At 32.9% G+C, this 25,187-nt stretch overlaps 1 protein-coding gene across 1 annotated transcript; it reads right to left on the bottom strand.

Annotated features, from left to right (window-relative positions):
• Window positions 1-22,251: 22,251 nt before the first annotated feature.
• Window positions 22,252-23,776, bottom strand: LOC111022509 (uncharacterized). Its single transcript, XM_022299675.2, has 3 exons — window positions 23,177-23,776; window positions 22,415-22,418; window positions 22,252-22,319 (listed from the first exon to the last, which is right to left on the bottom strand). Exons 1-3 carry the CDS (start codon window positions 23,774-23,776, stop codon window positions 22,252-22,254), a joined length of 672 nt encoding a protein of 223 aa, XP_022155367.2.
• Between the last annotated feature and the right edge of the window lie 1,411 nt (window positions 23,777-25,187).

Here is a 25,187-nt window from a genome sequence, read left to right as displayed (position 1 = left end):
TCAAATGTGGTTGTTTTTGTTTCTCTACCTTTAGCAAGATTTCTAATTATTATTTCTTTTATTCAATAAAGTGCCCACTTGTTTGGTTCTCTGTCAACTATATCTCTTAAATCCAAAACGAGATACCGACGACTTTGATAAAACACTTTGCCTCGTCTACAAGCGTACTCTCAAAAGATATCAACAATACACTTGAGAGTAGGGGCAATAGGTACCGACCACGGCTACTCAACGACGTAAGCTTGGTAAATCCAACTCTACACGGCGACGGTAAAACCAGCTATAGCCGAGCAGGTCGAGCAGGGCTCGGGACCGACCACTGCTCGGGTCCGACCATTGTTCGGCGTCGACCAAGTGCGAACGGGCACAAATCTACATTAATCGACGGTTTTATGAGATAGCCTATTTTGGTCAATATGTCTTATTTTCGACTGAGCACGGCTCGGGTCCGACCACCACTCGACGTCAATCACGTGCGACGAGGCATGGATCTACTTTAATCGATACGTTTGGAAAGAACAATTAAACAATCTCAACACGGCCAAACCAGAAGCGGGTCGATTGACCTAGCACGGTTAAAACATGAGATGGAGTAAAAGGCCAAAAACAACAGCGGGTGTAAAACTTTCGGCTATGACCAACGAGTTAAAAACCAACGTCGGGCCTGAATAAAGCGACAGACCTCTCGGGAAAGGCAAGGCCAAGCCCTAGTTATCGACTTAATCTGACCACCCTTGATAGGGGAGAACCAGTGACGGGCCTGAATAAAGCGACAAACTTCTCGGGAGAGGCAAGGCCAAGCCCTGGTCATCGACTTAATTCGACCAACCTTGACAGGAGAAAACCTTTTTTGTCACGAGTCGAGGCTTGTATTGTTACACCGTGATGCCGTTCGGATTGAAGAATGCAGGTGCAACCTACCAACGAATGGTGAATCAGATGTTTGCAGCCTTAATCGGTAAAAATATGAATACCTACATATCTACGACCTGAATATCTACATATCTACGACCAATCAAGAAACTCAAAATTGGGACGGACCTAGAAGCAGGCGGATAAGCTAAAAGCCAATCAGTGAAACCAGGGAAAAGAATCCCGAGGTGCTGAAAAAGGCATGCGTACAGGCCCAACAAGGTTAAAACAAAAAACAGGCAAACCTAACCAATCAACGAAACCCACGGGTAGAAAATCATATGGCAAAAGCCAAAATAGGTTAAAAACTCGAGGGTGTTGATTTAACTTGGGGTAAAAAACCGGCAGAAGCCAAATATGTTAGAAACCTAAGGGTGTCGACTAAACTCAGGGTATAAAAGCCATTGGCAAAAGCCAAGTGGGTTAGAAACCCGAGAGTAAACCCTGAGGTATAAAACATGGGCAGAAGCCAAATAGGTTAGAAACCCAAAGGTATCAACATTAGTTCTGTTAAAGTTAGATCCCAAGGCCAAAAGTAAATGGTTTAAACTCAGATGAGAATAAAACCAAGCTCAGGAGACTTGATTATGGTCAACGAAAATTGGAAAAAACTTCCAATTCATGAATAGTATCGACAAGTTCAAGGCACAACACCAGTGGCAGGAACCAAGCACTAAAATCCAGAATTAGATCAAAAGCTTTTGGTAGAAGCCCTGTGCGTTAGCAACCTTCTCATTTTTAGCCATTGATATACAACGGTCTTGTGATAACGACAAGCGACAAGTACTCTCAAAACAAAGATCTTTACACAATTATTCGTCTTCTGTTTTGAGAGTGGGGGCCATTGTTATGGAGAACAAAAACGACCTGAAACGGGACAAGGAGTTGAAGTCTGAGATCATTGATTGGGGGAGACCGGCCCGTGACGTAACGGGCCGGCCCAAAGAACGACCTAATGCCGGGGCAAAGAGCGAGGAAAGCGGCTGGCGGAGAACTAACCGGGCCGAGAGGGCTCGGTCCCGACCCGGGGCTCGGTCCCGACCCGGGCCCCGGTCCCAACCCGATGCTCGGTCCCGACCCGGGCCTCGGTCCAGACCCGGGGCTCGGCCCACGACCCAGCCAACGATCCCCCATCTTCGATCGACGATTCCACCCAGGCCCTGCAACGGTGAATTAGGGTTAGCTATGGAAAGTTCTGGAACAACTCCACGCTATAAGTAGCGATCCAGCCTTAGAGGTAAGGGGGGCGAAGAAGTGACTACATTTACCTTGTTCTCTTACTAACTTAAGCATCGGAGCCCGTGTGACTAGAGTCACACCGGTTTAGCTCGATTTGGTTTTGCAGGTACTAGTCCCGGATCAACAAGTTTGGTGGGTGCGAGGAGGAGAATCGGAGGATCGAGATCCACGCATCAACATCTACTTACCATTATATTTATATAAAAGAAAAAAAACTCTTTCCATTATTTTATGAATTGTATTCGTTGAGGTGGTGTTTTTGAAATTCTAATAATCCTTGATTTTCATTCTAAAATAATTTGTTTTATTTTTAGAATAATAACGTTATGTCAATAGGGAAAAAAAAATCCATCAGTTCAGGTATTTGCCCAAAATTAATCGAAAAATCATACTAAAGGTTTATAAAGATTATTCAATTTAATTAAGTTTTAAGCCTTATTTTAGTTACGTATACTTTTTCGTTTTAGTTTTTAATTTTAAATATTCTTTTTCCAAGTACAATGAGTAAGTGAGGGAATTTGAATTTAGATCCAAGACATGTGTCAATCATGGTTGATCTAAATTCATTTGATAATATTTTAAATATTATATTTTAATCATTCGTGAATAATTATGGAGTTACTATAATATCATATAGTTTATATAAAACATTAAGAAATAATAGCTAAAACAATATAATGTAAATAGTGATTATAGTTGCCAATACGAGCTTAGCCAATGGATGTCTGTTCGAATCTCCACCTCACTTGTTGTACTAGAAATAAAGATTATAGTTAATTAATATTGAATTAATCAGCCATATATTATGATTGAATTTAATCAATATTTAGGTTAGTTATTTAATCAATAACTTTGGAATTAAATTTAGACACATTGATTATCATTATTTAAATGAACCAACGATTTATATGTTTTACTAAAACGTTAATTTGTAATATTACCATACTTGTTAATATTTTAGAAATAAAAAATTCTTCGGGTTTCCTAAAAATTATTTTAGACTTAGACATTTATTTTTTTTTAGAAAAATTGTGGTGGGTAGAAAAATCTTTTATGTATTTGAAAATATGTCACCTATTTTTTAAATTTTTAAATATAGCAAAAATTTTACTCATATCAATAATATATCAGATACTCATACAGTAGTATATCAGATACTCATATCAGTATTATATGAGATATATATCACATACATATTGTACAGATACTCATCAAAGTAGTATATCAGTAGTATATCATATATATATTGCAAGTATATTAGACACTTATATCAGGAGTATATCAGATGTATATCACATACATATATTAGTAGTTAGATATATTACAGATATATTATAAACATATTACAGAATTATATCATTTGAGTAAAATTATCATTTTAAAATTGGATGATTTCCCTTATTTATAAGGGTAAAAAGAAGCTAAATTGGTGCTGTTTTCTTACGTTTTAAACTCAGAAACGTTAAGCTTATTATAGTGTCCAAAACCTTTCATTTGGAGTTATCTTAGGTTATACATGCATATAAGGCGTTTTTACATAATTTAGAGTTGATTAATCGGAAATTACAATTTTGTGCAGAAAAATGCAGAGCTAGGCGCCTGGCACCTTCCCCAATCCCGAGATTGCCCTTAATGTCAAACACACGTTTTGGTGTGATTTGACGCTTCTCCAAGCTCTTCCACGTGTCTTCAATGAATTGGAGATTGCCAATTTAACAACAAACCAACTAAAAGGTGTTTGAAATGGATGACTCTCCACAAAACTCTCAACCTCCTAACCACCTTGAAGTCCCTATAAATTCAGCAGCTCATTCACCTCAATCATCATCCTCAAGTGACCATTTTAGCTTTAGACATTTTACTCTCAGCTTATTTACGTTTTCCTTTTAAGTTTTGAGTTGTTATTGTTTTAAACTTTGCTTATTTCAAGTTCATTCTTTATTTTCGAGTTTGTTAGTCTTGAATTGTAAGTTTGATCGTATTTTATTAAAATTCCAGCAAGTTCTTTGATATTCATTTCTTTCTCTATCTCTCGTTACGAAGTTGTAATCACTCAACCTTGAGGAATCGACCAAGTGTTACTCCCCAATCTTGAAAGAGAACGGGTTAGGGTCATTCAGATTACAACTCCACCATTTCCAGCTTGTTTTAATTCTACTCATCTTCCTGTCGTCTACTTCAATCAACGTTAAATTCTGTTTTTCCTTTATCGTCATGAGCTAAATTTATTTTTCTCAAGCCCGGTTATGGATAGTTAGCTAAAGTTTTCAAAAATCCAATAAGGCAAAAGACGTTTTTCTTATCTTTTATCACTTAAAGTTGTTTTCATAAGTTAAAAACTTGATTTGGCTAATTAATGTTTTAACCAAACATCAATACTGAAAGAGTTGATATATTTTCACAACTTTAATGATTTAACTTTGGAGAGAAATACTTTAGACATAAAGATTTCGCTCGAGTAGTCTAGACATAGGACCTCGACCTAAGGTTATGGTTGGTTTTGATTAAACTAATATCTTTTTTTTTTCTAATAGACATATTAGGAATGATTTTATACCTTCAAAATCACTTAGACATAAGAAGATGACGAAGTAAAATTGAAAAAAATTTCTAGGCGCCTAGTTGGAAAAAATGGTTGTATTTTTAGCTAATTCGAAGTAACTAGGCTGGGTTCATTGCATTAAGTCTTTAAATATCTGTTTGGGGGTAAAAATACCTTGGACACGTGGAGGACGCTCATTGGTGTTCAATGAATAAAATATCCCAGGTCCACCTCGAACCTGCCGAGGAGATTAGGTTCACCCATTGATAAGGCTAAGTGTAAAAAGCCCCGGTTCGACCTGGACGGGTTCGATCTGCTCAAACCCGACAGGTTCGACATGAGAAAAAGACAAAGGTAACCGCCGGTCGTGAGTACTATTGGACCCGCCACCTATAAATAGATGGCCTCATTTCATGCTCAGGTATCGAATCTCACCTCGAACTTAATATTGAGTCCGATCATAACTGACTTGAGCGTCGGAGAGTTTGCCCTCTTGTGCAGGTTCACTCTTGAGTTCAGGTCAAGTCGGAGACCGGGTTCGAGCTTGGTTCGTTTAACAGCGTTGTGCAATTGTTTGCATAAACAATATCAAAACCAACATTATCCTTATCATTTGTTAACCCAAAATCAACTACAAAAGTCACCAATCAACATCATTTTCATTAAAAGGACTTCATTTGTCCCTGAGGATCGATACTCGGAATACTCGTTCTGTTTTACTACTTGTGACGAGTGTACACTTGCGCTCTATCATTCCAAAACCCCGAACATTGGACCTTCGTTTTTTTTTCTCTCTAAAAGTGCTATATTTGAAAAAACTAAGGTCCTGTTTAGAATCAGAATGAAAATGAATCGGAATGAAAATATTATTCCTTTGGTGTTGTTTACCAGAAATTTTCTAGAATCAGAATCAGAACTCCTTTAATGCTGTTTACTAAAACTGTCTAGAATCGAAATCGGAATCAGATATATGACAATATCTATTATACCCACGTCTTCTTTTTAACTAATCACAAAGTTGCTAATTTTTTTAATTACAATAATAATTTATTTTATTACTATATTAGTGATAGTAAATATTTTTTTACCAAAATAATTTATTTAATATTAATATTAATAAATAATAAATAATTAAAATAAAATTACATCCACTAAAATACTATTTTATTAAAACCATCTTCATTTAATATAAAATATTATTATAATAAAATTTAATACTAATGTTATTAAATTTTATTATTATAATAATTAATAATAATGAATTATATTTTAGAAGATCTAACATTAATTAATAATAACAAAATTAAATTAAAAAATTAAATATTAAATAACAATTAAATATTTTATAATAATATCATTGATATAAATTTTTACTAAAAAGAAAAATTATTAGTAGTATAAATGAAAAAGAAATAAAAAAGTATAAAACAATTAAAAAAAAGTTATGTGTCTCATTAATCATGTGAGAAAAAAGGTAAGAGGAGAAAAGTGAATACAATAAATATGTGGACCCACGAAATATAAATTTTTTTCAAGAGAGGAGGGATATATATATTTTTAGTACAATAAGTGGAGTAAGAGATTTGAACACACAATCTCATGATTGAAGATATATATCAATAACACTGAGCTAAGCTCATGTTGGCAGAGAGAGGAGAGATATAGTATAACATTATTCTCATAACCGTTAAATGTTTGGTATATAAAAAAATCTCACATACATTTAGGGACCATTTTTTTTTTCTTTCGAAAATCTAGATATAGATGCCAGAAATATTAATTATATGTAATTATAAACGTCTTAAATCTTAAATCTTTATACATTTATGTTATAGGATATATACCTTCCGCATGAACATCTCAAGATGTTCAGACATTTAGAACATGTCTGAATATCCACCATTCCTGTCAAACAAAGTTCACATGAATATAAATATTCATCTGATAGGAATTTTAGATTCCCAACAAAACAAACGACCTTTGATAATAATATAAAAATAACAATCACGTTGCACTGAACATACTGGATAACTTCTCGAGATCGATTTTGAGGCTGTTCACCTACGGGTAAGACGGTCTCGAAGTCTTGATAAATTGGAGGCATTGAATTCCATGCAAATCCTTTATCAAATAAATAGCCTTCTACTAATCCCTTGTGTTCATTGTCTATTCAACCTAATACCTCAATTTGTCCAAACACGACCAAGATTCATACACACACAAAATTAAATGATGAAATTCATAAAAAGATGGAAGTTCTTTTCTAAAATAACTATATACTTCCAACCTTTTTATTTTCCTTATTTTGTTCAGTGCATAACCTTTTAAAAATGTCTTGTTTTAGTGGTTCGACGCACATTAAAAAAAAAAAAAAAACTATTTTAGTTATTGTCATTATTTTTCATAAAGTAGTTAATCATGCAGTATGTCAAATTTTAAGTTAACTAATTGAGTTAAGATTTTTGTCAAATAATTAATTTAATTAAAAGATAATTTCTTACAGTGCTCAATTTTTAAACTTTAACTTTAAAACTTTTATATAAGAAAAATGTAGACTTTGTGTTTTATCAACTTAAACTTTGACCATCAACAAGGGATGTAATTAATATATATTTCATCAAAATTAAATGAGAAAATTGTTCAAGAACCAACTAATAATTAAATCAGACAAATATCAGAACCTAGCAACCAAATTTGGTAAAATAAGTGCTCAAAATAAAGATCTAAATAACATCCAACATGGTCACATAACTAGCATTAAGAATTAGTTATCACCTGAAAAGTGTGAGTCACACTTATATTATATTTGAAAAAAAAGAGAAATTGTGACATTTTTTAAAAAACACATTGAAATGAAATTTCTCCCTGATAATTAAAAATTACTTTTGCTAAAATAAAGTCAATAGTTAAAAAATCACTCTCAAACGCATCCCTGTACCAAGACCTTTGTGCGCACGTTTACCTACCTAAAAATCACAACTTTGGCTAGCTTCTAAGTTCCTACCTACCAATGAATCCAGCCAAAAGTTTAGGGGTTTTTCATAAAAAAAAAAAGAATTTTTGAAACAATTCTCTTATAATTAATAATGTATAAGTTAACTTTTGAGGTGGGTGTAAAAAATGAATTTGGTTTAATTTGACGAAAAAAAAGGTACAAGGTCGAACAGACAACGAGAACAAAAGGATGTGATTTGCAGTAGAGGGCTCCTTACTTGATAAACATCGCATCGAATTCACTCTCGCATCTGAAAAAACAAAAAGAAACCTCTGAATATATTATAAAAAAATATATGCAATATATCCCAGTCACCGATTGAGACAAAGCCAAGAAAAGAGGGAGGGGAAGATCCCCTACCTAAATTCAAAAAGGTATTCCATACCAAAAAAAGAAAACTTTAAAGTTCTCCTCTCATCAAAATTTCATTATCTTTTACGTTGTAGATTTAGTATGAAGGTTAATGATACTTAGAGAGAATAAAATAGAAAGAAACAGAGTTTAGAAACTAAAATAGAAGCGAAATAAAAGTCAGATGAAGCATAGAGAAATTTAAAAAAAAAAAAGGAAAAAAGAAAAAAATGGAAAGGTAGGTACCTATGCTTGAGTTCATTTTGTTGTTTGGCTGTGTCATTGTGTGAATGGTGAGGTGAGGCCTCCCATCAATTTATAGAAATTGAAAAGACTTTGTTTAAGCGTGCGACATGGCACGTGTGGGATGGGAAGCTTCTCTTGGACAGGTAAAATTATTGGACTCCACTTGTTGCCTTTCACTATTATTCTTTTGCCAAACTTCTATATTTTGCCCGTGGAAAGGTTGTATTTGATAACGTTTCTGTTTATTGTTTTAATCTTTGAGAAATATAAAGATTCGACAATTGCATTCTTATTTCATATTGAAATATAAAGATTTGACGGTTGCATTCCTATTTCACGTTTCAAGTTTTTAAGAAGCGTTTCAAAAATTGTGTAGCAAAATCAAGTTTTTTATTTTACTTATTTTTGTTCCTACATTATTATTATTTTAGACTTATTAAATGCATACAAAATACCAAAAAATAAATGTAAAATAAAAATTGTGAATATTTAATTTGAAATTTTAATTTTCAAATATAATGTTTATCTTTTTAATTTAAAATGTGAGAACAAGAAACCAGAAATAGTTATAAAACATGTTTTTTTTTTTCAATACAGAAAAAGAACCAATTACCAAATGGTATTTTGTTTATTATAATTGACAAAAGGAAAATGAGAACAAAGGTTACTAAATGGATCCTAAATTTGTAGCTTTCAGATATTTTAATTCTTACCTGCTTCAAAAATATCTATTTTCATCCATGTACTTTAAGCTTTTATTATTTATTTTGGTTCATGCATTTTCAAAATGTTAATTTTTGTCTTTATAAACTTTAAAATAGTGACAATAGTGGTCATTTTTTTTTGCCTATTTTATTTTTATCAGTTCACCGAACACTACACTCAATAAAGTTATTGAAATATTGTTGTAGCTTTTGATCAAAGGGTTTTAAGGAGTTCGTGTTAGGACTTTGAAAATAAGAATCAAAATTATGTGGATGATTAAAAGAGTAGGAAGTGTGAAAATAAGAATCAAAATTATGTGGATGATTAAAAGAGTAGGAAGTGTGGTTGCACAAAGTATGGTTTAAATCTTATTTTGATATGTAAAATTTTTACATTGAATTCATTTTGGTTCTTAAAAATTTTCTAATCGTTCAATTTTAGTCTCTCAAAGGCTTTTTCTTTTAAAGAAAAAGTTAATTCCTAATTAATTAATTATTCTAGAGAAATCTAAAGTGTTTTTTTGAAATTAAATATCATAACTTTAGTTGTAGTTTCGGTAACTTAACTGATGAAATTAGTATACATCCATTTTAAAGGTGTTAGATGTTTGAATCTCTGTCTAGTTATAATATTAAAAAGAACGCTTGTTCGGGTAGATGTCTCCTCTCATCTAATAAATGAACAAGAGACGTGTCTATATCAATTATCAAGTTTCAATTAAATAGTTAATTAAAAAAATTGAAAGACAAGATCTATATATATAAGTTCAAAGTGCAAGTGGGAGATTTGAACTCATGATCCGTTGGTCAGAGACATATGCCAATTACCAAGTATGACAAAACGGAAACACCTATGATGATTATTATAATTATTGTTCAAATGATATCAAGTTAAATAACTTACAATCATGAACAACCTGAGTTTACTTGGTTAATGCATATATCTATGACTAAAGAGTCTTAAGCTGCCAACATGAACATAATTTCGTGATGATTGACATGTACTCCTCTCTTCGAGGTCAGAAGTTCAACCTCCATATCCCCAAATTGTTGTACTAAGAAAAAGTCTTAAGTTCGAATTTCCCTCATAAATATTGTTCTACTTACTATTATGATTATGGTGAATGAATAACTATGACTCTATTGATAACCATTTTGATTTTGATTTTCTTATCTCGTATCATAAATAAGAGAAGAGGTCTAGTGTGAGAATTACGTTCTACACAATCTTACTTATCTGACAAGATACGTTCTATACAATCTTACTTGTCCGACGAGTTATACGTTCTGCACAATCCCCAATCTAAATCGAGTTTTGGATGGTTGATTTGCAGTGCTTCGACCAAAATTCTCTCGAGTGGTCTCATAGATGTTCGATGGGGGGCAAAGATGAAATTCAATCATGCTTCCATTTTAGATATAATTTGGTAACATCCCTATTCATTTGATAATGGAATGCTAAAATGGATGAACCGATTGAAAATAGAGAGTTGTAGTGGTTCAATTCATTGAAAGAAACGACAAGGTGAAATTTCGAAGGAGGAGTTAAAAGGACTTATTTGGTAATGTTCTCATTTTTTATTTTTCGTTTTCAGAAATTTAAATATTTGATATCTATTTATGTTTCTTGATTCTCATTTTTTTAGAAACATCCTCGAAATTGTGTAGAAATTTTGGAAACAAAAAAATAAGGACCGTCCTGACAACTTTCCATTTCTTATTTATGTTGCTTCTTTTTTAATAAAGAAAAATAAAATTGCATGATTCTAACACCTATGGATTCAAGAATGATAGAACAATATTTTTATTTATGTTATTTTGGATCAAATTGGAAACGGGAATAATAAACAAAAAAACCTATTTTTATTGTTTCCAAAATTTCTATAGTGTCAAATGCTTAGGTTTCTTAATAAAATTGGAAATAAGAAACAAGAATCGGGAACATTACCAAATATGTCCTAAGTCTCTTGTTTCTATTTCTAATTTGTTACAAAATATAAATAAAATATAGTTTTATCATTATTAAATTTAATTTATGGATGTTGATGCTCTACCACTCGATCTTTTCTCATTAAAAAAAAGGAAATAAAAACAAAAAAATGTAAGGTTAACAAACAAGGCCAATATTTTTTTTTATTTATCTTCCATAAATCTAATAATGTAAAACCAATACCCACATACTCATTACTACAATATGTGATGGAGGATGTTGTGGGGCCCTGACAGGAAGGAAACTGAGCTGTGGGACCATATGGGAAAAGTGAGGAAAAAAAAGGACAAGGACCGAACAGAATGATATAGGTACGTGGTATCTAGTGTTTGGGCACGAAATCTGACCGAAAACTTGCCTATATATGATCGAAACCAAGACTCATGGGCTAAAAATGTTAAACTACAATGTATGAATTTTGAATCTGACACATGTCATTGCTAAAAAAAGTACAATTGTGTGTCTCCCAAATACAAGTTAAATGCCAAACTAAAGTCTGGTTGGCCGAACACTCCATGTCTTAGATGAAAACCGTCCATTTATATCGCTAATTCACTAAGTAGATTTTGCGACGAAGATGATCGTCCTTGTAAATACTAAAGGTAACAATAAGATGAGGTACTCGCGAATTTGAATTTGAGAACGATTGAGGACTAGCCTAGATATTGGAATGCTAATCCTCTGTTTTGTAAGAGTACTTCAATTGCCAACTATTGGGATTTGAGTGCTTTAATCAAATTTTCGCTCAATGATGTGCTCAACCGCATACATCTGAATTTTAAGTTAGTACTTAGTTTAAGTTGATGCCGACCTAAACTTAGAAAATTGCTTAGAGATTCCTACCTTTAGAGAGATGATAGTAGCACTTTGCCACTCCGACGTCCGTACCTAGTTTAACAAATTTTACTACGCCATCCATGTTCCCTAGGACAATGTTAGTGAAATTCCAATTGGGGTATCACTCGTTCCTAGGTTGGAGTCGAGTTGCGTGTTTTAGGTTAGTTACATGTAATTTTACCTATCCCACTTCGTTTCCATATGATCGAACTGAGATCCGGACACATATTTTAGGGGGAGTGGTCCACTCGCGGCAGACCCAAAACCTACCAATAACAAGAGATTTTGATAAAATCATCAAAATTGGTGTGAAAGAGGAAAGAAAGCAGTACCTCAAGAACTTTTATTTGGAAAGCAACGAATGATTGTGGGCTCAAAGATTTAGGTTTCAATGGAGTAAAAATTCACCAGCGAATATAAGCATAGTCGAGTAATGAGAGATTAAAGGTTCAATTCTAATTGTTAAATTCAAAAAATAAAAAGATTAGATAGGAAATAAGTTTTTTTCCCCTCTTATTACTCTATTTTTGATTTATCATATTAATTTTTTCTCTTATAAGATGCCAATTGAAGCTTGTTCAACAAAGATCGTAGTAGATTCTAGACCATCTTTATTAATATAGAATTATAAATATAAATAACAACTAAAATGTTTTAATCATTGAGGCGGAAAATGTATTCTCAATCCCAAAAAAAAAAAAAAACTGCTAAAAATTTGAGATTTGTTATTATCTTTTGTTTATTATTTTGTAAGATTTTAAATGGAAGATGAATCTTTAACATGAATGTTTCTAAAAACAATAACATATTAAAAATATTATGTCATTCTTTTATTTTCATTATGACGTATACAATTTATGAGTAAAAAAATGATGAACATAAGGATTTACACACTTTTTAAAGAAAGGGTAAAGGAAATAAAAATCGAAACCTAATGTTTCCATAATTTATATATGTATGTAAGTATATTTAGGACCCTCCAAAAGAAGAAAAGGAAAAAAAAAAGTATAAACATTATATTAAATTCTAATGTATCAAAATTCAAATATTAGAGATGAGGATTTAAAGTTGCTGACTTTTAGGATTGAATAGTATTAAAATAAAATTTCAAAATTAATTAAATAACTAAAATTTTTAATATAATTTGGCTATTTTCTCTCCCCATATTTACCTCATCAACTTTTGTGTATTTTCCGTATTTACCTAACAAAAGTGATTGGTGGAGTAAATCCCATCACCCTTTGATCCGATATGTTAATTTAGTGACTAAAAGAATTGAGAAGCCTAGATTAGTTGAAAATTTTTCATAAAAAATACAACGAAGAATAAACAACTTTAACACATATTCCTAAATTTTCACAATTTTTTGTTCCTAAAAAAAACAATGCATAAAAAGAAAGAAAACTTTATTTTGATGTCTTATTTGTAACGAAAAAAGAGAATGACAAAAAAAAAAAAGAAAAAAAAAACGCCGCAATTATGTCCTCTTTAAGTTTTTAAAATAAATTATGACATGTAATTAAGTATTCTTTAAAATTACCATTATTAACATTGCATGAAAGAAAATATAAAAGTTGAAAGTTAGATCAAACAATCTAACTAAAATATAAAGAAACACGAGACATTAACTAAATGAGAAAAACATACCTAAAGAGAAAAGAAGATTAAGTTTTGGTGGATAAGAAAGGTAGGAGAAAGAGTGACAAACCATTCTTCATATAGTCGTAGAAAATAAAGAGTTATACAACTTTTGAGATTTCATTATTAGTTATAATTTAAAATAACTCATAATTTTTACAAAAAAAATTAATTTATAGAAATAAAAACACAACTTAAACAATACTAACTATTTAATTATATTCTAACTTCTTTTATTAAATAATAAAAATAATAAATCCTGGTTTGTTACTCAATAATTAACCCATTTTTATTATCCAATAATTCATGAGAGATATATTTGAGAGAAAATTAATGAGACAAAATAATGGGGAGAGAGTGTACATGTACGGAAATCCAGAGAGAGATTTGTATTTGAACGACAGATGACAAATTTTAGAATAAAAGGGTAAAATTTGCATAAAAATTATTGTGACTTTTATACATACCATGAATATAGATTACTAATATATTGACATGTTTAAAATATTTCTAGAATGACTCATCCTGATCATGGTTGGATTGGGTTGAGGTATTTTTTAGACCAAATTCAATTGTTTGGATTTTAAATTTACGGTTAAAATACTATTTTGGTTCTTGTACTTTCAGCTAATGATCACTGTACTCTCAAAATATTCATTTTCGTCAATGTAGTTTCAACTTTGATAAATTTTAGTCTGTATAATTTCAAATTGTTAGTTTTGGTCCCTGTACTTTAAAAAAGTAATCATTTTGGTCCCTTAATTTTATTTTTAATCTCATTTTTCTATCACAATTTCAACATGACGTTACAAACAATATATTTTAAAACGTAACAGTGACTTTATATTTAAGGGTTTCTGTTATCTGTAGAATTTGTGTTAAGATTTTGTAAATAAAGATTAAAATGGTTACTTTTTTAAATTACAGGGACCAAACATTTAAGTATAATAACTAAAGTTAACCAATGTTTAAAGTACATGACCAAAATGAATCAAATTTGAAAGTAAAGTACCAAAGTAGTATTTTATCCTAAATTTATTTAGCGTAAACAACTAATATTAAATTAGGAAATAACGCAACCAAGCTATGGAATCTTTAGGTTGAGTTAATTTGGATTATTCGAGCAATGGTGCGGCTCACCAACTTGCTCGTCTTGCTTTCCCGCATCATTTGGATCGTGTTTGGTTTGAAGAGGTGCCTCCTATCATTTCTAAGATAGTCTTTTTTTGATTATGCTATTTCTCTTGTTTAGTTTATGTTCGTTGTTTCACGTGTCAAAAAAAAAACTCAAGACAGGGGGTTTTTATTTAGGTAAATTAATGAAATTTTTGGGATCATCGAATTTTTTTTAACACCCTTTCTAGTCTCAACTACATTATTTATGCCTCTTCAATTTTGCTATTAAATTGTCTTTATGGCAAAAAGAAAAAAGGAAAATTCATTAATTGTTTTAACAATGGGGTGTTAATTATTATTATGTGTAGGTATTTTTTCTGCCCCCAAACCCAACCAACCCTCATTATCAACTACACGAAAACTCTCCAACAACCACAAATATTAGCTAACTCTCTCTTCACACTTTATCTTTTTTCTTTCTTTCTTTCAAGTTCATATTGGTCCACAGAGCGAGTCTTGTCGCTATTGTACTAAGGTATTGCCTAGTCTCTACCCCACCACTTCAAAATTTATTTGATTAAAATATACATCTTTGATTTAAATCGGTTAATGTTTAGTGTTAATGTTTAGGGTTACGTGGATGCTCAAAATATCTATTTCAACCTTTTGAACTTAAAAAAAATAATTGTTATAGGTGGAATCAATCGCCTCGAAACACGTATTTAGACCTGAGTTCGGACATGTCAAGGACGATGCAGGCTAGACAAAGTCACATTTGATTGACCCAGTAAAGCCGAGCTCGACATTAACTTGAAAACACGAATGTCACGAACGTAAAATTTGGTGAACATCGATATGGAGCGTCGGAATGACAAGAAATGTTTCCTAGAGCTCCCCAATAAAAATGTGGAGTCCATTCCTCTCAAAGATACGTAAATTCTAAGTAACCTAACTAAGTTCAGCTTGACACCAACTCATACTAAGTACTTAAACTTTGAAGTGTACGTGACTGAGTAATACACTAGTGCAAGGTTTTGTTTACATGTCATCACCTCGGTTAATTAGACATCTACTTCGAACCTGTAATTGACTTTTCACCTCGTTCAGAATCTCTGCATCGATATTAATCATTTTGGTTCTATTGTCATCAATAGTGTAATAGATAGATGATCATATAGCTTCAAATATATATATTAACTTGCTAAATGGTTACCTTTCAGTCATATATGTTCGGTTGAGGTAGGTATTCGGTGGAGTGGTAATTGATGGGATAATAGCTTGAAGAACAAAAATGGTTTTTGTTTTTTTTGTTTTGTTTTGTTTTTTTTTTTTTGAAAATGTTAGGACAAAAATGAAAATAAATGTGAATATTTAAAAAGCCAAAATGAGATTTAATCTACTATATATTTTTTTAATCTCATGGGCCGTTTAGTAATGTTCTTTCTTGTTTCCAAATTTAAATCTAAACATTTTGTAACTAACTATGTTTCTTGTTTTTTTTTTTAAATCTTTAATGTTCATATTAAAATTATTATTGTTATTATTATTTTTTGAGTAAAACCTATGAATTAGGTGGGGATTCGAATTAACAACCTCTTGCTGTAGATTTGTGCCAATTAACATTGAGTTATGGCCGTTTTCGCTTCCTATTGAAGTTATTATTAATAAATTTATGATTTGAAGAATACTTTTCTTTATTCTAAAAAAATAAAAAGTCATAAGTGGAAATACTCTAAAAAAATAATTTTTAGAAAACAGATCTAACGTATTTTTGTTTTTTTTTTTAAATAAGAACATAAAACTATTTTTAAATTCAGTCTTACAAAAAAAAAGAGAGAGAGAGAGAAAACCCACTTTAATTTTGACCCCATTATTTCTAGAGATGATTGAAAAAGAAGTTTTTTTAGTTAACTTTAACATTCAATTTTCGATCCATTTAAACTTTGAATTTGAATAAATGTTGTAACTAATATATATTTTGTTTCCAAACTAAATTTGAAAATTTGCTATGAACCCAACTAAAAAATCATACAAAATTCTACAAGCAAAACAACAAATTAAATTATGTAAAAAATGTCATATCTATTACAAAAATACCCATCAAATCACAAATAATATGCCCAACAATCAACATCCAACTAATAAACATCAAATACAATTTACAATTTAGAACTCGGTTGAGACGGTGTTTATAATTCTTTAATCAATTGAGTTATGTTGAACGATATTGATTGTATACTTATAGTTGCAGCTCACATTTAAGCCAACAATACTTAGACTTAAGATTTAGTGAAAATACTTTAAGAGATTCATTTTAGTTTTTGTATTTTCAAAACGTTTATTTTGATCCATGTTATTTCAAAACTTTATTTTTATAGCAACACAATGAGGATTCAAATTTTCAATTTTTTGGTCGAAAGATATATATCTTAACTAGTTGAGTTATGTTTAGACTGACACATTCATCGACTAAATTGAAAATTATATGGTAGTGATAATTTGAAACAAAGGGTGCAATAATTTTAGATGTGCATAGTTTTTTTTTCTTTTTTGAAAATAATTTGTTTGGCCTACCTACCCATAAATCTACATTTTGATACATTTAGTGTGCCAATGTTAAACTAATAGAATTAACGATAAATAATTATTAGACACAAAATTCAACATGTAATTAAACTTTTAAATTAAAAGATCAAACATGGAGTGTTTGCTCGGCAAAGTTCGAATTTAGAATTGGTTTTCAAATCAATAGTTTTAATTTATAAATATGATACAATTAAATTTTCCACACTTTTAACATCATCCAATATTAGAGGTTGAATCCTAACTACAAAACGCTTCATGAAAAGAAAATATTTAAAGAGAATGTTAAAAGTTTAGAGATTAAATTTGAAATTTAATCAAAATTTTACTTTTCAACGTCACTGTAGTTGTCCTGACACTTTATTTTTTTTTTCTCGAAAACAATAATATGATAAAAATGAAGATATAAAAGATGAATCTATGTCATCTAACTTAACAAAAGTGTAATGATTCTCAGCCACATTCACTACCTACCAATCTACCCACCGACGTTTAAACTAACCCCATACTTCTTTTTGTAATTATATATTAAAAAAACCCATACTCTTGGGCCCACTCAAAAGTTGTGCTTTCCCTTTTAGTTTCAGCTACATTTATGTGGTAAGATTCGACACGATACCATAGAAATGACAATTACGCAAGTGACAAATTCATTTATGATTGAATAATTTGTTACTCCGAACTTTAGTGAATAAAATATTTATTATCATTTCAAATAACGACGGTTTAATCTCCACCTCATAACTACAAAGTAATTAGTTAATTGTACCTTCACCGACGGAGAATAATTCATTATTATTTTAAATGACGGAGGTTGGAATCTCCAAACTGTTTATTGAAATAAAAAAATATTTTTACTTTTTTTTTATTGTTAAGTGTGACAAGTGACATATGATTTAGTGAATAGAAGCTTTTAATCTGCATTAAACTTATATAACCAGGTATATTTTACTTTAAATATAACCAATGAATGATGGACATTTGGTATACTTAATAAATTATTGGCATTTGATACAATTTTTTTTTAATTCAATGGGTCGAGATTTGAATCTTTTAACATTCTGATCAATGATATATATCTTGACTAGTTGATTTGTTGATCTTTGAACTATAATTAAGATGTCAACATTCCATGCACTTAACATAGTTAATTAGTATGATTGAAATTTGATTAATTAAGATTACTCATAGATACATCATCAAATCATATTAATACATTGGCTATTGGCTAGATTATCAATAATGGCACTGATAAATGATTCAATGAATATCATGAAAGTCATAAAAGTCATATTCTTCATTGGCATTAATTAACAAAGTATAGGTCCTATCAAGAGAAAAAAAATCTATAATTCAGGAGCCAACATCATATTGTTAAAAAATTAGTGCAAATTTATGATTAACTTGTCATATTAGTACTGATAGTTTTAGAAGTTAATGTAGTAGTGGGTAGTTAATTCCATATTTATTGAAAGTAGTGGCGAGTGAATATACAGTTTGAGGAGAGTTTTTTTTGGCATAGTTGAAGAGAAATTCAAAGGTGGTGGCTTAGTGGTCAGTTTCTTAGTTCCCTATAAATACATGCAACTAGTTCTCATTTCAATGAATCAAATCCTTCTTTGTAAACATTCTATCTTGCTTCCTTTCTATTATTCATCTTCGTTTTTCGTTACTCGTATGCTATATAAATGTGTTTCTATAGTATACCCAAAAATAGAAAGTCTTTGAGACCATTTGACCCCACGCGTTGAGAGAATTATTCTACTGTGTGTATTGAGATTACTCTATGCCAGTAGACAAGAAATAGAATTATTCTGCTGTGCATATTGAGATTACTCTGCGTCAGTAGACAAGAATAAAAACAGAATATGAGTACATATGTGGTGTTGAGTTTTCTTAACCTGTTTTATGGTTGAAAGATGATATTTTACATGTATTTAGAAAGTGACATTATAAAGTGTTTTCCTAACATTGTTTATGTTTCAAGAGAATGTTTTGTAAATTTATTTAGAAAACCTTTTTGAGTTTTAGTTGCTCGAGTTTTATAAAACTTAAATGAGAATGTTTGTTACTTTATTTTTATGAAGTTTGTTTTAAGAGCTGAAACTTCAGTTGTTTATGGAAAGAGTTTTACATATATTATTTTCATATTAACTTACCACTCACTGAGCTTTCTAGCTCACTCTTTATCCTTTGTTTTCCCCCCAGGTTGTATATGAGTTTCAAAGAGATAATTGACAAGTTTCTGCCACTCCGACTAGTTCAAAAAGTGCATATTATCGTGTAATATGCATTTAGTTTGATTTGTAAAGAAAATTGGTTTGTAAAAGTTTAAGCTTTTCTTAGTTGTGCATTTTGAGTTCGTCAGTCAAAGTTTGGGTCATATTTAGAAAGAAGTTTGACTACAAACTCTGTTGCTAGCTGGGGTCTATGGTCAGCACGACTTGTTCTAAGACCAGTAGGTGTTTTGGGACGGGCGTGTCATGAGTTAAGCTCAGAGTTTGAAATGAAAGACTTGGGGACAACAAAAGAGATATTGGGCATTGAAATTTCAAGAGATCGGAATGCCAAACGTTTGTTTTTGTCTCAGAAGGGGTACATTTCAAAGCTATTGAGCAAGTTTAATATGACATATTCAAAGGTAGTAAAAACTCCTTTGGCGCCACACTTCAAATTATCTATGAGACAGTATCCAAGTTCTAAGCAAGAAAAGAGAGATATGAAGGATATATAATAGTGTTGTGAGGAGCTTTATGTACACGATGGTTTGCAGTCGACCAGATTTGGCTCATGGTATGAGTGTTGTGAGCAGATTTATGGCAAATCCAGGGAAGGTTCATTGGACAGTAGTGAAATGGCTTTTTCGGTACCTAAAGGGAACTAACAGTCATGGCTTAGCATATTGTTGCGTCCACACAACCGTGTTGACAACACGTGTAAGTATACACAAAATTGTCGATTGTAGCACGAAACGAGGTCGAATCCACAGGGACCTTTGATAATATTTTAAACGATGTTTGCAGATACCAAAAGTGTAAAACAAAGAAATATTGATGTGGTGTCATAACTTAAACAAATAAAATGAACAAAGCAGTAAACAAATCTCAGCAGCAGACACACTTCGTAGAGCTGATAACAAGAAGAAGAAACAGCACAGAATGCGAAAAGGGGAAGTTAACAGATATGAAAAAGTGGGGGAGATTCAGCATGCTTTCACAGACTTCTCAACCTACCATTCAGCTTACAAACATTCGTTAGTGCCCAACTCGACTTGGTTCCCTTCCGAGACATCCAAACAAGGATACCCACAACTCCCATTGCTAAGTTTCCAAGCAATAAAAATAAGTTCTAGGCATAATTAGGGGAACCTCAGTCTTGAGAATCCATAAATACTATAGAAAAGTACTAATCACTAAAGAAAAGTACTAATCAGCAAACCGTAAGCCTTCTCGGGTTAATTCAGAAGCTAGCAAGTAGAACAAAGCGGCCAACAATGTTCAATAGGATATAAGAAATAAACACAGTTTCATTAAACAATGAAAACATAGCAGCTAGAGGTATAGTTCATAACAGTTACAACATGTGAATCTCCCTCGAAATGAGGTTTCGCTCATAAATGAAGAAGAAAATTCAATGGGTAAAAGACAGAGACAACCCATTTTAGGGAAACAGCAGAAAAAACCGAAGAAGAAGAAGATGATAGCTCGAAATTGCAACGAAATATCCCTTCTGTCGTCAGCTTTCTACCTCCAAAAATGGAGAGAATTCTCCTCCTTATCGTTTCAGCTCTAAAAATGTGCTTCTTTTGGGATCTATGTGTGACGGCTAGGGCAACATACCTCTTTTATATCGGGTTCTGTTTTTAGGGCATCTAGCTTAAAGTTGTACGGACACCGTAAATCCTATGTCTGAGCTATTACTGCGCGGTGAATCCATGCTCCAGCTCTACTTCGCTCCAGCTTTTATCTGCCCTGTCTTGAAATTGCCTTGCTCACTCTTCTCTGGATTTTGCACTTTCTTTATGCTTATTCTTCTTTTTGCAAACCTGTGCATTTAGGCCCAAAAATAAGAAAGTTTAGCGCAATTTTTAGTCAAAGCATTCAAAACTTGAGACTTTAGCTCGAAGTTTGGTTTATAAGATTTTTCATGATGTGTAACAGCTAAAACCGACACAGTTTGACATTTCTTTGTAAAAATTACCAAAATAATTACTAGAATAACTCTCTTTTGGAGAGTTACCACACCCCCAAAGTTAAAATCTTGCTTGTCCCCAAACAAGAACATACATATTACCTCTACTCACAAAAGAAGAATGTTAGAAACCTACACTTCAAACATTCAGTCTTATGCCTCAACCTTTCACTTTGATAAGCAATGCTAGAACTTACATACTCTGCTAAAGTACTTGAGCTGGAGCCAAGAAATGAAGACAGCCTAAGTTTGTTCACACCTTGGAAGGCGTTATTTTCTGTCCAACTCTAGCTTCCTTTTATTTCCCAACCTCAAGCTTAACTTCTCCTAGAGATTCTTTCTCAAGCCCCTTTCACTAACTTTAACCTTTAAACTTTGCACTACCAACTTGGGCTTCTTTAACCATGGGCTACTAGTCTTTCCTAATCCTGCAGCCTCTTTATGCTTTGGATGTGGGCTACTAGCCCCTCCTTTATTGATGATGATGATTTTTTTTAAGGGACCGAATTACAAGATTAGAAAGATTCATGGTTGTATACAAATACTTATAAAGGTATAAGAACTTGAAGTTCACTCCCACAAACTTAAAAGGTTGCATTATCCTCAATGCAGCTAAGGACATTTGGAATGTAAATCACCAGCACACCTCCAAACTTAAAGCGAAAGTAATTGAGAAGTATAAGGATGTTCGCTATCAAGATATAGACATGAGTGTGAAGGGCTAATGCTACAACTAAGGGGATCTAATAGAAGAGGTCCATGCTAGCTATACAAATATAAGGGTTTGCATTGTATAGATAGCCATGGAAATTCCTTCCGAGGGTAAGCGGTACCTGAGGCCAGTACTATTAGAGGGATGCTAGGGCATGGGTAGGCAAACATGAACCAGAGAGAGAACAAAAGAAAGCTAACTCTCATTAAAATGCTCCAGCATCAAGAGGAAAAACTCTGCACTAGCAGGCTCTGGCATCAAGACTATACACAAAGGACAGGGCAAAAGACAGATGTTAAGAACACATGATTGCTAACAACTTTCTTTGTATCATCACTTTCAGGGGGGATTCACATACTGAACTACAAAAAGAAAAAATATGCAAAGACAGTTTTGAAAGACAGAAATTTAAAATGCAGAAATTAAAATTGAACTAAACTAGACTAAGGAAAATAAAAAGTAACAACAACCGGGGGGGGGGGGGGGGGGTCATTTTCCAGAGCAAAAAGGAAAGGAACTTCCCTTTCACAGTTCAAGCATGTCAATGTTCTTTGACTTCTTTTTCATCCAACGAGTCACCCGTGGGCAGATCTTCATCTTTGGATCTATCATCTTCTTCCCTTTCTTTGCCACTGGGGCAGACTCTTGTGAAATAGTTGTAGCATACCTCTTCCTCTCAATTAGGAGATGAAAATTCTCTTTTTTCCCTTTTTGTTTTTCTTGGAAGCGGTGACTAGAGTTGCCCCCGCTTGCTCGATTCGTACCTTGGCCGATGACTTAGAAGGTTTTGCCTTTTTCTCTTTGTTACATGATGCTTCCAGCTCTCTTTTCGGTTTCCTTGTCCTTGCTTCTGAACCTTTTAGAGTTGGGTTGATGTTGGGTGGCTCTTTTTTTAGGTAAGTTTTCTGGCTTTCTCTACAATGATGTGCACTTTATCCACCAAGGTTGTAAGGCTCTGTTTTTTATTGAAGGTGCAAGATGTTGGAGCATCTACCCTCTCTCCACTTGGTTGGCCCTCACTAGCTTCTACATGCTGTGTTGGGGCATCTGACGGCTCAATATTTTTTTTATTTTTCTCCCGGTGTGGGGTCTCTATCTCAGCGGTAGCATATTAGAGTACCGTCATCTCTTTATTCCATTCACCAAAATATTCTTGTGCTTCAGCATCCCTACTTACACTATGCTCTAGAATTGCATTTGCACTTAATTTCTCCATTAAAGCTTCACCTAAAATCTTCAACAGTGAGCATTCTTCTGTTCCAATAGGAAACTTCCTGGAATCATAGACTGAGAACTTCACTTTCTGATCTTGCACGTGCATTTTCAACTCGCCTTTTTTGACATCCACAAGCGCTTTTTCAGTGGCAAAGAATGGTTTCCCAAAGATGATAGGGACCTCCTTATCTGCATCGTAATCCAAAATAATAAAGTCAGCAGGGAAAATAAATTTATCTACTTGCACTAAAACATTCTCGATTTTTCCTTCAAGATATGTGATTGATCGGTCTGCTAACTGTAATGTGACTGTTGTCGGTGGTGCTTCTCCCATTCCCAGCTTTTTGTATATGGACAAGGGCATGAGATTGATACTTGCCCTCAGATCGCAAAGTGTTTGGCCTATCTTCTGTTCTCCAATCGAAACGGGTATGGTAAAGCTCCTAGGATCCTTCATCTTTTCCGGAATTTTGCTTATAAGGATAGTGCTGCAGGCCTTAGTCATCGCCACAGTTTCATATTCTCAAAGTTTTCTTTTCTTTGTGAGAATGTCCTTAAGGAATCGCACATAAGTGGGCATTTGCTCCAACGCTTCCACCAGCGGTATGTTGACATGCAGCTGCTTCAGCACATCCAAGAACTTTATAAAGTGCACATCATGCTCTTTCTTTTGCAGTCGCTTTGGGTATGGTGGTGCGGGTCATACTCGAATGGAGTATTTTCATGCTATATCTGCTTCTGTTTTCCAGTCATGTGCAGATGTGATGCATTTTAGCTGCCCTAGCTTCTACTGGTTTGACCTTTTTGCTTGTGTTGCTTTGTAGTTCCACTATTTGCTCGTTACTATTCACTAACTTCTTAAGGTTTGGCCTTTTTTGACTGACATGATTATACGTGTTCTGGCTGCCTCGCATTCTTTTGTTTGTAGCCTACTTCTTTCATATTGATTTAATTCTTTATGGATTTTTGGAGCATTTGGATGGGCAGTAGGCAATGTCTTGTCACTTTACAATCTCAGAGCATTACATTGTTCATTCCCATCTCTCTTGGGCATCTTAGTATCACTGGGCAGCACTCCATAAGGCCTACTCTTTAGATGTATTGCCAATTGACCCACCTGTATTTCCAGATTCCTCAACGATGTTGCCTGACTTTGCACCATCGTATCATTCTTTTCCGTATACTTCTTCATTAGATTCTCCAAAGATGTGAATGATCCTTCAGATGACCTTTGCACTGTTACCTGACCTTCGGCTAAGAAGCTTGGGGAATAACCTTCTTTTTGCAGATATGCTGAAGCATTAGATATACCAGCATTATTTCCTCCCTGATTTTCATTCCAACATAAGTTAGGGTGGTTCCTCTAGCCCGGGTAGTACGTATTGGAATATGAGTTGTTTTCATTATTCTGAGCATTTACCAAATAGTACACCGACTTTGGATTGTCAGGGCAATTGTTGTAATGATGCTCTCCTTCGCAAAAAAAGCAAGAAATTCCTTGGATGTGGCTAACATTTGCCTTACCAGTAGATGCTCCCACTGTGCTTTGCTATGTCATGCCCCTCATAACCAAATATGTCAAATTTTCAATCTTTGAATTTAAGGCGGTGAAAGACTCTGATTCATTCAATCCCTTTGCTTCCTCTCCCTTGGATGGCTCTAAGGTCAGACCATGAATGATTGTTCGATGATATCCTTTATAAGATGTTGAATGCTTCAGCATAAGGTTTTGCTAGCCATGCGTCATTTGCTGACGCATCGATGACAAGACGGGTGGCATCGTCTAAACCATTGTAATATGTTTCAATTTGGATGCATATTGGGATCCCATGGTAAGGGCATTTTTGCAGAAGCCGTTTGAAATGCTCCCAAGACTCGTTAACTGACTACCCAACAAATTGTTGATTTTGCTTCTG

The sequence above is a fragment of the Momordica charantia genome, assembly GCF_013281855.1.
Source record: "Momordica charantia cultivar OHB3-1 chromosome 9 unlocalized genomic scaffold, Mcharantia_2.0 BLBB01000009.1, whole genome shotgun sequence".
Lineage (NCBI taxonomy): Eukaryota > Viridiplantae > Streptophyta > Magnoliopsida > Cucurbitales > Cucurbitaceae > Momordica > Momordica charantia.
This window is presented reverse-complemented; position numbering and strand designations above follow the sequence as displayed.

Bases quoted from the DNA above. Each gene is read 5' to 3' on its own strand.
- LOC111022509 (XM_022299675.2), bottom strand. From the start codon at position 23,776: ATGACTAAGGCCTGCAGCACTATCCTTATAAGCAAAATTCCGGAAAAG.